This window comes from Neovison vison, chromosome 4, assembly GCF_020171115.1.
Source record: "Neovison vison isolate M4711 chromosome 4, ASM_NN_V1, whole genome shotgun sequence".
NCBI classification, from domain to species: domain Eukaryota; kingdom Metazoa; phylum Chordata; class Mammalia; order Carnivora; family Mustelidae; genus Neogale; species Neogale vison.
In genome coordinates this window covers 79,281,327-79,295,610 of record NC_058094.1, presented here as the reverse complement: position 1 = coordinate 79,295,610, position 14,284 = coordinate 79,281,327, and the positions used below count along the sequence as shown (strand labels likewise).

Sequence of the window (14,284 nt, the reverse complement as noted above, 5' to 3'; positions counted from 1 at the left end):
GGTCTAGGAATGTAAATGCAGTTTGTGAAATTAAGAGAAATTGCAGAATTGTTCTTTTATCACATTCTTGGAAAATCATATTGAAGTAGATATCATAAAACATGAAAACTTGAAATATGTCGTGCTTTTGGTACATGTGTAAGAAAAAATTTTAAATGCTTCTTATAGTTCACTTCTCATATTATGCTTTATTTGAAGTATTAAACCTTTATGATGCCCAAAGCTTTTATGTATATTTGGAAGCTAAGACCTCTTTTTAAAACTTCAAGTAATACCTGGGCCATACATATTCACACCACATTATTATTTCTTTAATTTGTGTTTAGGAAATGGCTGGTTTCTTGATGATGTTGTAATCAAGGATCCGGTAACAAATCGTGAATATACCTTCTTCTGTCACAGGTTTGTAGGTGTGCTTTTACATTGAAAAATAATCATTTCATATTAGTTCCAAGTTACTGTATTTTGGAGACATGGGTAGCTTATTCAATTATTTCTAGTCACTGATGCTTTGTTGGGTAACTTTTGAAGGTTAACTTTAGGGGCTTCTGCTTCTGTTTAGAAAGATATACATTATGTTCATCATCATTTCTGATGATATAAGTTTAAATCTCCCTTGGTAAATTCAGGTAGGTTTAATCATATTTTTAAAAATCTTTAAAATAAATAATAAAATAATAAAATAAAATAAAATAAAACTTTAAGATAAAGTTCCAAAATAAATGTTGCATGTGGTTTTTATATGATGAAAACATTACTGACTCACTGTCATTGGGTTATTCTTCCAATAGTGGTGATAGATTTGCTCTTTCTTTCATCACTTGCCTGTCTCTTTCCCATGGAACCAATAATAGCCATTTACAAAATAACTGAAAATAGTTTGAACTCTAGTTAAACTGTTGTCAGCTAAAAGAAGGATAACATAACCGGCCCAGTGGATATAAGATCTATGACCTGGGCAGGCTAAATAATTAACCCGTGGATTACAGAAATCCATGTTTCACCCCGAACCTGATAGCAGCTTCTCCTACCTCCCTGTACCTCCTACCTATATCATAGTCATTTCAAGAATTTCCTTTTCCATTTTCTGCTCTTCTCTTACCAACAAGACACCTATGATTTTTTCTAGTTCCTGTTATCCATTATTCCTGACTTGGCTCCACAATTGCCAGTTGTTAGTATAAATATAAAGCCACAATATTGTTGATACACTTCTCTTTCCACAGGTGGTTGGATCAAGGGGAAGATGATGGTAAGATTGCCAGAGAACTGCAAGTAATGGATAACAGCATCATCTTTGCAAGTGAGTGTCATATATTAGAAAATTCTCTTACTATGATGGTTGAGGAAAGTATGATTCTGCTGAAATTAATAATTTTCTTTTTCATTTATTCCCTCAGGTCAGAAGCTAGAATTTAATAGAAAAGAAACAGTAAGATTTTACATTTGGTCTTACATTGTTTGGTACAAATAGTGTCCACATAACTATTTGATGTGTTAAAACAGAAATGGTATATAATATTTAGTAAGCAGTGTTTCTTAGTAACTTCTTTGTCTCATGTTGTTGCTTTTGGTTTTGTTTTGTTTTTATACTTAGTGGGCTGCAGAAAGATGGAAGTTTATGAAAGGAAATACTCTACAATTCTACAACAGGCTCACTGGAGGGTTTGTCCGTCTGCATCCAGATGGCACAGTTGATGCAATTGGAGAGAAGACAGACAAATATGGTACTCATTTGGCAAAGCAAGTGGTACTGTTGCAGTTTTGGGAACTGGAGGAAGGAAGATCTAGACCTAGTTTTTTTTTTGTTTTTGTTTTTTGTTTTTGTTTTTTTTTCCAATTTATTTATTTTCAGAAAAACATTATTCATTATTTTTTCATCACACCCAGTGCTCCATGCAAGCCGTGCCCTCTATAATACCCACCACCTGGTACCCCAACCTCCCACCCCCCCCCGCCACTTCAAACCCCTCAGACTGTTTTTCAGAGTCCATAGTCTCTCATGGTTCACCTCCCCTTCCAATTTACCCAAATTCCCTACTCCTCTCTAACGCCCCTTGTCCTCCATGCTATTGGTTATGCTCCACAAATAAGTGAAACCATATGATAATTGACTCTCTCTGCTTGACTTATTTCACTCAGCATAATCTCTTCCAGTCCCGTCCATGTTGCTACAAAAGTTGGGTATTCATCCTTTCTGATGGAGGCATAATACTCCATAGTGTATATGGACCATATCTTCCTTATCCATTCATCCATTGAAGGGCTTAATCTGCAGTATTGTTTCTTCTTTTCCATGACTTTGCACTAGTATTAAGTCATTTAAACAATTCACTACCTGCATTAATAAAAGTAATCAATAGATGTCAGGCTTTAAATCTGGGCTGACACTGTCATTATACAGAACAGCACATCATGAAAAAACTTATATTTGCTATTAATTGGAGAATAAAATGTATGCAATTAACATTGTTAATAAAAATCAGCAATTATAGCTCTTGAATGGTATAGCCATTTTAGGAATTAAATTGGTTCTACTAAATATTAAGTTTCTATTTGTTTAAAACACTGTTTTATATAATTTGAGGGCCACAGAAATAACTAAGACATTGTTCTGAATTCCAGAGGGTCAAAACCTAATAAAGAGGACTAACACATACAATTCTAATAACGTTTTTTTTTTGTTGTTGTTGTTTTGTAGCTAGTGTCATAATAAAGGTATAGAGGGAAAAATAGGCAAAACAAAACAAAACAAAACAAAAACCAGAAAACAAAAACTAGATTTGATGTTTAGTGAAGCCATGACCATAAGAGCTAATGAAGAAGGGGTAAACTGACAGTGGTAGATCTTTTATTATAAACCCAAACCTCTAACTCTTTTTGAAACAAATTTAGTATTTAAACAATCTGTGAATATAACTTTGCTGTATTTTGTTAGAAACTGTTGTTCAAATAACCTCTGAGATGTACTGGGGAATACTTAATCTATAGCATTTCTTCAAAATGTAACCTCCTCTATCTTGTGTTAGAGATCTCAAGGAATAATCCGTTTTTTTTTCCTCTGTGAAAACATGTGGGAGTCTAAGAATACTTCCTAGTTGCTTCTCTTTCCAGAATTAATTGATTCCTTAGAAGTTTGTTTACCTGTTGGTTCCCATTTGGGATGATTTACCTACTTAGACTAGTCAAAATTGTCTTATATATTCTATTGCCTGGATAGGTGCTCTTTTTCCTCATTGAATATAGTGGATTGTATTTCCAAATGTGATCAGAAAAATATCTCCTATTTATAATCAGAACCCGTGAAGGATCTAAGTTTTACCCTATTTTCAGAAAACATGAGAGCACAGTCAAAGACCAAGACCATTCATTTCCCACAGCAAATTGCAGCAGCCAGAATATCTTGCTTTGTTCTCTAAGTCCTAGTCCTACAATATCCTGAGGTGAGGGTCTGATAGTACCAGAATATGTGGATGGGTGCATTAAAGGGGAGAAATCTCCAAATTAAGAAACTCTGATTTAATATACAGAGAGAGAAGAGACAGAGAGCCCTTATCTTTATTCTGGAATATAAGCAAATCTTCTCCAAGGAAGGGAAGGAAAAGCTTTTACCTTTATTTCCCCAAGTTGAGAGGGCAGAGAGAGAGAGAGAGAGAGAGAGAGAAGAGAGATGAGGGGAGGGAGAGAGAAAAAGAGAGGAAAGGAAGGAAAGTGGGAGGTGGTGGAGAGAGAACTCTATGCTCTATTTTGATGGGCTGTTTCCTTACACAAATATTTTGTATGTGCATTTATTCAGAGGGCTGGACTATGCAGGAAAATGACAAATGTGGGGAGACAAATGTTATTTTCTAACACCTGTCACAAGCTAGTTTGTAAAGGGAACCTGCCACTCCTACATCAACAAGTGGATTCATTTCCTTACTCCTTGCTGGGTCAACCCTTTCTGCATGTTTTGACTAAAAGAATGTAGATGAATCAATATTGTATCTTCTAAAATCTGTATCTTCTACCATTATCTCTTGGATTAAGCTTTCTTGGAAGCCAGCCCTCATGCTAGGCAGAAGCACAGACAACCATACAGGGCTTCCAGGGAAAGAACTAATGCTCTGACAGCCCCAACAGAGTTCTTACCCCATAGCCAAACATATGAATTCCTGTGTAGATCAAACTAACTGGTAGTTATCAAAAGAGATACTTTTTACCCTTAAGCATTACTAGCATCCTAATATGCTAGTCCTTTAATATATAAAGTAGAATGAGCATTCCTTAAAAGGGAGGGGCAGGATAGTATGAGTAATTTTCCTTGGCCTAACTGACATTTTTGCAGCAAGAGGTCTTTTATGTGTGATAATTACTTGCAGGATTATTTCCTGATGTTATGCTCAGTGTCCCATAAATTCACACTCATGAATCAGTTTTCACATGCCTGGTAAGTGTTGCAATGAACAATGCTGACCCATGGATATCTTTTCGGGAAAATATTTTAAGAACATGTCTCTGAGATCTGTTTGCTTACAGTTTTCGTTCTACAAAACAATGTCGTTTTTATCACCATGAGACAATTCTTCTATTTTTTTTTAAACATAAATGATATCTTTTTTTAATTTTTAATTTTTTATAAACATATATTTTTATTCCCAGGGGTACAGGTCTGTGAATCGCCAGATTTACACACTTCACAGCACTCACCAAAGCACATACCCTCCCCAATGTCCATAACCCCAACCCCCTTCTCCCAACCCCCCTCCCCCCAGCAACCCTCAGTTTGTTTCGTGAGATTAAGAGTCACTTATGGTTTGGCTCCCTCCCAATCCCATCTTGTGTCATTTATTCTTCTCCTACCCACTTAAGCCCCCATGTTGCATCACCACTTCCTCATATCAGGGAGATCATATGATAGTTGTCTTTCTCTGATTGACTTATTTCGCTAAGCATGATACGCTCTAGTTCCATCCATGTTGTCGCAAATGGCAAGATTTCATTTCTTTTGATGGCTGCATAGTATTCCATTGTGTATATATACTACTTCTTCTTGATCCATTCATCTGTTGATGGACATCTAGGTTCTTTCCATAGGTTGGCTATTGTGGACATTGCTGCTATAAACATTCGGGTGCACGTGCCCCTTCGGATCACTAGGTTTGTATCTTTAGGGTAAATACCCAGTAGTGCAATTGCTGGGTCATAGGGCAGTTCTATTTTCAACAATTTGAGGAACCTCCATGCTGTTTTCCAGAGTGGTTGCACCAGCTTGCATTCCAACCAAAAGTGTAGGGGGTTCCCCTTTCTCCGCATCCTCGCCAGCATCTGTCATTACCTGACTTGTTGATTTTAGCCATTCTGACTGGTGTGAGGTGATATCTCATTGTGGTTTTGATTTGTATTTCCCTGATGCCGAGTGATATGGAGCACTTTTTCATTTGTCTGTTGGCCATCTGGATGTCTTCTTTGCAGAAATGTCTGTTCATGTCCTCTGCCCATTTCTTTATTGGATTATTTGTTCTTTGGGTGTTGAGTTTGCTAAGTTCTTTATAGATTTTGGACGCTAGTCCTTTATCTGATATGTCGTTTGCAAATATCTTCTCCCATTCTGTCAGTTGTCTTTTGATTTTGTTAACTGATTCCTTTACTGTGCAAAAGCTTTTGATCTTGATGAAATCCCAATAGTTCATTTTTGCCCTTTTTTCCCTTGCCTTTGGCGATGTTCCTAGGAAGATGTTGCTGCGGCTGAGGTCGAAGAGGTTGCTGCCTGTGTTCTCCTCAAGGATTTTGATGGATTCCTTTCTCACATTGAGGTCCTTCATCCATTTTGAGTCTATTTTTGTGTGTGGTGTAAGGAAATGGTCCAATTTCATTTTTCTGCATGTGGCTGTCCAATTTTCCCAACACCATTTATTGAAGAGGCTGTCTTTTTTCCATTGGACATTCTTTCCTGCTTTGTCGAAGATTAGTTGACCATAGAGTTGGGGGTCTATTTCTGGGCTCTCTATTTTGTTCCATTGATCTATGTGTCTGTTTTTGTGCCAGTACCATGCTGTCTTGATGAAGACAGCTTTGTAATAGAGCTTGAAGTCCAGAATTGTGATGCCACCAACTTTGGATTTCTTTGTCAATATCCCTTTGGCTATTCGAGGTCTTTTCTGGTTCCATATAAATTTTAGAATTATTTGTTCCATTTCTTTGAAAAAGATGGATGGTACTTTGATAGGAATTGCATTAAATGTGTAGATTGCTTTAGGTAGCATAGACATTTTCACAATATTTATTCTTCCAATTCAGGAGCATGGAACATTTTTCCATTTCTTTGTGTCTTCCTCAATTTCTTTCATGAGTACTTTATAGTTTTCTGAGTATAGATTCTTAGCCTCTTTGGTTAGGTTTATTCCTAGGTATCTTATGGTTTGGGGTGCAATTGTAAATGGGATTGACTCCTTAATTTCTCTTTCTTCTGTCTTGTTGTTGGTGTAGAGAAATGCAACTGATTTCTGTGCATTGATTTTATATCCCAACACTTCACTGAATTCCTGTACAAGTTCTAGCAGTTTTGGAGTGGAGTCTTTTGGGTTTTCCACATAGAGTATCATATCATCTGCGAAGAGTGATAGTTTGACTTCTTCTTTGCCGATTTGGATGCCTTTAATTTCCTTTTGTTGTCTGATTGCTGAGGCTAGGACTTCTAGTACTATGTTGAATGGCAGTGGTGATAATGGACATCCCTGCCGTGTTCCTGACCTTAGTGGAAAAGCTTTCAGTTTTTTTCCATTAAGAATGATATTTGCGGTGGGTTTTTCATAGATGGCTTTGATGATATTGAGGTATGTGCCCTCTATCCCTACACTTTGAAGAGTTTTGATCAGGAAGGGATGCTGAACTTTGTGAAATGCTTTTTCAGCATCTATTGAGAGTATCCTATGGTCTTGTTCTTTCTTTTATTGATGTGTTGTATCACATTGACTGATTTGCGGATGTTGAACCAACCTTGTAGCCCTGGAATAAATCCCACTTGGTCGTGGTGAATAATCCTTTTAACGTACTGTTGAATCCTATTGGCTAGTATTTTGGTGAGAATTTTTGCATCTGTGTTCATCAAGGATATTGGTCTGTAGCTCTCTTTTTTGATGGGATCGTTGTCTGGTTTTGGGATCAAGGTGATGCTGGCCTCATAAAATGAGTTTGGAAGATTTCCTTCCATTTCTATTTTTTGGAACAGTTTCAGGAGAATAGGAATTAGTTCTTCTTTAAATGTTTGGTAGATTTCCCCCGGGAAGACGTCTGGCCCTGGGCTTTTGTTTGGAGATTTTTAATGACTGTTTCAATCTCCTTACGGGTTATGGGTCTGTTCAGGCTTTCTATTTCTTCCTGGTTCAGTTGTGGTAGTTTATATGTTTGTAGGAATGCATCCATTTTTTCCAGATTGTCAAATTTGTTGGCGTAGAGTTGCTCATAGTATGTTCTTATAATATTTTGTATTTCTTTGGTGTTAGTTGTGATCTCTCCTCTTTCATTCATGATTTTATTTATTTGGGTCCTTTCTCTTTTCTTTTTGATAAGTCTGGCCAGGGGTTTATCAATTTTATTAATTCTTTCAAAGAACCAGCTCCTAGTTTCATTGATTTGCTCTATTGTTTTTTTGGTTTCTATTTCTTTGATTTCTGCTCTGCTCTTTACGATTTCCCTTCTCCTGCTGGGCTTAGGGTTTCTTTCTTGTTCTTTCTCCAGCTCCTTTAGGCGTAGGATTAGGTTGTGTACTTGAGACCTTTTTTGTTTCTTGAGAAAGGATTGTACCGCTATATATTTTCCTCTCAGGACTGCCTTTGTTGTGTCCCAAAGATTTTGAACCATTGTATTTTCATTATCATTTGTTTCCATGATTTTTTTTCAATTCTTCTTTAATTTCCCAGTTGACTCATTCATTCTTTAGAAGGATGCTGTTTAGTCTCCGTGTATTTGGGTTCTTTCCAAACTTCCTCTTGTGGTTGAGTTCTAGCTTCAGAGCATTGTGGTCTGAAAATATGCAGGGAATGATCCCAATCTTTTGATACCAGCTGAGTCCTGATTTAGGACCGAGGATGTGATCTATTCTGGAGAATGTTCCATGTGTACTAGAGAAGAATGTGTATTCTGTTGCTTTGGGATGAAATGTTCTGAATATTTCTGTGATGTCCATCTGGTACAGTGTGTCATTTAAGGCCTTTATTTCCTTGTTGATCTTTTGCTTGGATGATCTGTCTATTTCAGTGAGGGGAGTGTTAAAGTCCCCTACTATTATTGTATTATTGTTGATGTGTTTCTTTGATTTTGTTATTAATTGGCTTATATAGTTGGCTGCTCCCACGTTGGGGGCAGAGATATTTAAAATTGTTAGATCTTCTTGTTGGACAGACCCTTTGAGTATGATATAGTGTCCTTCCTCATCTCTTATTATAGTCTTTGGCTTAAAATCTAATTGATCTGATATAAGGATTGCCACTCCTGTTTTCTTCTGATGTCCATTAGCATGGTAAATTCTTTTCCACTCCCTCACTTTAAATCTGGAGGTGTCTTCAGGCTTAAAATTAGTTTCTTGTAGGCAACATATAGATGGTTTTTTTTTTTTTATCCATTCTGATACCCTGTGTCTTTTGATTGGGGCATTTAGCCCATTAACATTCAGGCTAACTATTGAGAGATATGAATTTAGTGTCATTGTATTGCCTGTAAGGTGCCTGTTACTGTTTATTGTCTCTGTTCCTTTCTGATCTACCACTTGTAGGCTCTCTCTTTGCTTAGAGGACCCCTTTCAATATTTCCTGTAGAGCTGGTTTGGTGTTTGCAAATTCTTTCAGTTTTTGTTTGTCCTGGAAGCTTTTAATCTCTCCTTCTATGTTCAATGATAGCCTAGCCAGATATAGTGTTCTTGGCTGCATGTTTTTCTCATTTAGTGCTCTGAATATATCATGCCAGCTCTTTCTGGCCTGCCAGGTCTCTGTGGATAAGTCAGCTGCCAATCTAATATTTTTTACCATTGTATGTTACAGACTTCTTTTCCCGGGCTACTTTCAGGATTTTCTCTTTGTCACTAAGACTTGTAAATTTTACTATTAGGTGATGGGGTGTGAGCCTATTCTTAGGATTTTGAGGGGCGTTCTCTGAACCTCCTGAATTTTGATGCTCATTCCCTTTGCCATATTGGGAAATTCTCCCCAATAATTCTCTCCAGTATTCCTTCTGCTCCACTCTCTCTTTCTTCTTCTTCTGGAATCCCAATTATTCTAATGTTGTTTTGTCTTAGGGTGTCACTTATCTCTCGAATTCTCCCCTCATGGTCCAGTAGCTGTTTGTCCCTCTTTTGCTCAGCTTCTTTATTCTCTGTCATTTGGTCTTCTATATCGCTAATTCTTTCTTCTGCCTCATTTATCCTAGCAGTGAGAGCCTCCATTTTTTATTGCACCTCATTAATAGCTTTTTTGATTTCAACTTGGTTAGATTTTAGTTCTTTTATTTCTCCAGAAAGGGCTTTTATATCTCCAGAGAGGGTTTCTCTAATATCTTCCATGCCTTTTTCGAGCCCGGCTAGAACCTTGAGAATTGTCATTCTGAACTCTAGATCTGACATATTACCAATGTCTATATTGATTAGCTCCCTAGCCTTTGGTACTGCCTCTTGTTCTTTTTTTTTGTGGTGAATTTTTCCGCCTTGTCATTTTGTCCAGGTAAGAGTATATGAAGGAGCAAGTAAAATACTAAAAGGGTGGCAACAACCCCTAGGAAAATATGCTTTAACCAAATCAGAAGAGATCCCAAATCGTGAGGAGGAAGAAAGGGGATAAAAAGAGGTTCAATAAGAAAGAAAGAAAAAGAAAAAAAATAGAATTAAAAAAAAATAAAATGAATAAAGAAAAGTATAAAAAAGAAAAAAATATACATTAGATAAACTAGTTAAAAAACGTTAAAAAAGAAAAGGATAAAAGTTAAAAAAAATTTTAGCAGAAGAAGAGAAAAAAAATGAAAAAGAAAAAAAAATTAACTGTACGACTAAAAAATCACAGGGAGAAAGCCATGATTTCCGTGCTTTGCTTTCTCCTCCTCTGGAATTGTGCTGCTTTCCTTGGTATTGAAATCGCACTCCTTGGTAGGTGAACTTGGTCTTGGCTGGATTTCTTGTTGATCTTCTGGGGGAGGGGCCTGTTGTAGTGATTCTCAAGTGTCTTTTCCCCAGGTGGAATTGCACTGCCCTTACCAGGGACCGGGCAGAGTAATCCACTCGGATTTGCTTTCAGGAGCTTTTGTTCCCTGAGCGCTTTCTGTAGAGTTCCGGAGGACGGGAATGAAAATGGCGGCTTCCTGGTCTCCGGCCCGGAGGAGCCGAGAGCCCGGGGCCCCACTACCCAGTGTGCCCCCAGAGAACAGCACCCAGTAACTCCCGACTGCCTGACCTCCGGCCGAGCTCCGAGCTCACCGAGCCTGCGACCAGTTCAAGGCAACACCGAGCTGTAAGCTTACTGTTGGCTCTGTCTCTGTAGCCGGCTTTCCCGTTCCTATACCCGCAAACTCTGCGACACTCAGACACCCTCGATCCTTCTGTGACCCTGTGGGACGTTAGGCCATGCTGACTCCGCGTGGGCTTCGCTCCGGTTTAGCCTCTGGAGCGATGTCCCTCAGCAGAACAGATTTTTTAAAGTCCTGATTTTGTGCTCCATTGCTCCACCGCTTGCCGGGATCTGGCCCCTCCCCGTGGGGTCTATCTTTTTGTTGCTTTGGATTCACCTCTCCGTCAGTCCTACCTTTCATAAAGTGGTTGTTTTTCTCTTTCTAGAATTCCTGTTCTTCTCTTTAATCTGCTGATGGATTTGCAGGTGTTTGCAATGTTTAGATAAGCTATCTAGCTGATCTCCTGCTAGCTGAAGTAGTCTCAGCCTGCTACTTCTCCGCCATCTTGACTCCTCCCAATTCTACTATTTATCTATCAAGTTAATTGTAAATTAGGCTGTTTCCTTATGTAGAGAGTTAGAATGCTCATTTCTCCAAGAGCTACTGAGTCATTTATTGGCAATACTGGACCTAAAAGCACACACAGCATGAGAAGATCTTTGAAATATTACAGGGAGCTTCACTTTATGATGATAAGCTTTTAGGTATTAAAACCAATACCATGCTAACATTGATTATGACAATCATAAAGAATCATAAAAAAATCGTATAGGATCTTAGAACTAAAAAGAAGGAGCAGACAGCCAAAACAACTAAATTTTTAACTCTAAACCCTTGATAGTTACTTTATGTCAGGTTCATTTTCAAAAAATTCCCATCCTCCAAAATTTTAAAAAATGTGCTGTAAAATATATATTCGCATGGTTTTCTCATTCTACAGTAGTTTTTCAAGACTAAAATTCATAATCTAAATTCACATTTATTTGACTTATATTCTAATAGGATTAGGCATGCAGTTTAAAAATGTATGATATATCACTGAAAGTTTATTATTATTGTTATTAAAATATAGTGCATTACTTATTTCAGGGGTACAGTTCTATTATTCATCAGTCTTACACAATACACAGTGCTCCCCACAACACGTACCTTCCCCAATGTCCATCACCCAGCTACTCAATCCCTCCCAACCTCCTCCATACCAGCAATTCCCAGTTTGTTTCCTGAGATTAATACTCTCTTATGGTTTGTCTCCCTCTCTGGTTTTGTCTCGTTTCATTTTTTTCCTCTCTTCTATTATGATCCTTTCCCTTGTTTCTCAAATTCCACATATCAGTAAGATCATATAATTGTCCTTCTCTGATTGTCTTATTATGCTTAACATAATATCCTCTAGTTCCATCCATGTCATTGCAAATGGCAAGATTTCATTATTTTGATGGCTGCATAATATTCAATTCTATATATACACTGCATCTTCTTTTTCCATTCATCTGTTAATGGATATCCAGCTCTTTCTATAATTTGGTTATTGTGGACACTGCTGCTATAAACATTGTGATACAGGTGCCCCTTCATATTACTACATTTATATCTTTAGGGTCATAGGGCAGCTGTTTTCAACGTTCTGAGGAACCTCCATACTGTTTTACAGATTGGCTACACCAACTTATATTCCCACCAACAGTGTAGGAGGGTTCGCTTTTCTCCACATCCTCGCCAACATCTGTCATTTCCAGATTGGTTAATTTTAGCCATTTTGACTGGTGTGAGGTGATATCTTATTGTGGTTTTGATTTGTATTTCCCTGATGCCAAGTGATGTGGAGCACTTTTTGCTGTGTCTGTTGGCCATTTGGAGGCTTCTTTGCAGAAATGTCCATTCATGTCTTCTGCCCATTTCTTGACTGGATAATTTGTTCTTTGGGTGTTGCGTTCGATAATGTCTTTATAGATTTTGGATACTAGCCCTTTATGTGCTATGTCATTTGCAAATATCTTCTCTCATTCTCTTGGTTGTTCTTAGGTTTTGTTGACTGTTTCCTTTGTTGTGCAAAAGCTTTTTATCTTTATGAAGTTCCACTAGGTCCTTTTGCCCTTGCTTCCCTTGCCTTTTGGTGATATCTAGGAAGAAGTTTCTGTGGCTGAGTTTAAAGAGGTGCTGCCTGTGTTCTCCTCAAGGAGTTTGATGACTTCCTGTCTCACATTAGGATCATTCATTAATTTTGAGTCATTTTTGTGTATGGTGTAAGTGGCGGGGGGGTGGGAGGTTGGGGTACCAGGTGGTGGGTATTATAGAGGGCATGGATTGCATGGAGCACTGGGTGTGGTGAAAAAATAATGAATACTGTATGCTGAAAATTAAAAATAAATAAATAAATAAAAGAAAATGGTCCAGTTTCATTCTTCTACATGTGGCTGAACAATTTTCCCAACACCATTTTGAAGAGCATGTCCTTTTTCCATTTGATATTCTTTTCCTGCTTTGTTGAAAATTAGTTGATCATAGAGTTGAGGGTCCATTCTGGGGTGTCTATTCTGTTCCATCGATTGATGTGTCTGTTTTTATGCCAGTACCACACTGTCTTGATAATTTTAGCTTTGTAATAGAGCTTGAAGTCCAGAATAGTGATATCACCAGCTTTGGTTTTCTTTTTCAACATTCCTCTGGATATTCAGGGTCTTTTCTGGTTCCATGCAAATTTTAGGATTGTTTGTTCCACTTCTTTGAAAAAAGTTGATAGTATATTGATAGAGATTCCATTGAATATGTAGATTGCTTTGGGTAGCATAGACATTTTCACATTATTTGTTCTTCCAGGTCATGAGCATAGAATGTGTTTCCATTTCTTTGTGTCTTCCTCAATTTCTTTCATGAGTATTCTATAGTTTTCTGAGTACAGATACTTTGCTTCTTTGGATAGCTTTATTCCTAGGTATCTTATGGTTTTGGGTGCAATTGTAAATGTGAATGACTCCTTAATTTTTCTTTCTTCTCTCTCCTGTTGGTGTATAGAAATGCAACTGATTTCTGTGTATTGATTTTATATCCTTATATTCTTATATGAGTTCTAACAGTTTTGGGATAGAGTCTTTTGGGTTTTCCACATCAAGTATCATATCATCTGCAAAGAGTGATAGTTTGACTTTTTCTTTGCCTATTTGGATATATTTTATTTCTTTTTGCTATCTGATTGCTGAAGTTATGACTTCTAGTACTATGTTGAACAGCAGTGGTGATAGTGGACATCCCTGCTGTGCTCCTGACCTTTGTGGAAAAGCTCTCTGTTTTTCACTATTGAGAATGATATTTGCTGTGGGTTTTTCATAGATGGCTTTTATGATATTGAGGTACATACCCTTTATCCCTACACTGTGAAGAGTTTTAATCAAGAAATGCTTTTTCTTTTAATCAAGAAAATGCTATACTTTGTCACGTGCTTTTTCTGCGTCTATTGAGAGGATCATTTGCTTCTTGTCCTTTTATTAATGTAGTGTGTCACATTGATTGATTTGTGGATGTTGAACCAAACTTGCAGCCCAGGACTAAATCCCACTTGGTCATGGTGAATAATCTTTTTAATGTATTGTTGGAGTCTATAGGTTAGTATTTTGGTGCAAATTTTTGCATCCATGTTCATCAGGGTTATTGGTCTGTAATTCTCCTTTTTGATGGGGTTTTGGGGTCAAAGTAATGCTGGCCTCATAAATGAATTTGGAAGTTTTCTATTTTTTGGAACAGTTTCAGGAGAATAGGTATTAATTCTTCTTTAAATATTTGGCAGAATTCCCTGGGATACCATCTGGCCCTGAACTCTTGTTTGGTGGGAGATTTTTGATTACTGCTTCAATTTTCTTGCTGGCTAGGGGTCTGT

The 14,284-nt window shown here is 37.5% G+C and overlaps 1 protein-coding gene across 1 annotated transcript in view; it reads left to right on the top strand.

The window, feature by feature from the left end:
- LOC122905350 (lipoxygenase homology domain-containing protein 1-like) overlaps positions 1-14,284 on the top strand; it is a 299,796-nt gene that overhangs the window by 81,107 nt on the left and 204,405 nt on the right. The window contains 5 exon segments of the mRNA XM_044246984.1: positions 327-402; positions 1,227-1,327; positions 1,330-1,385; positions 1,388-1,432; positions 1,598-1,727. Coding sequence (XP_044102919.1) covers positions 327-402; positions 1,227-1,327; positions 1,330-1,385; positions 1,388-1,432; positions 1,598-1,727 — 408 coding nt within the window.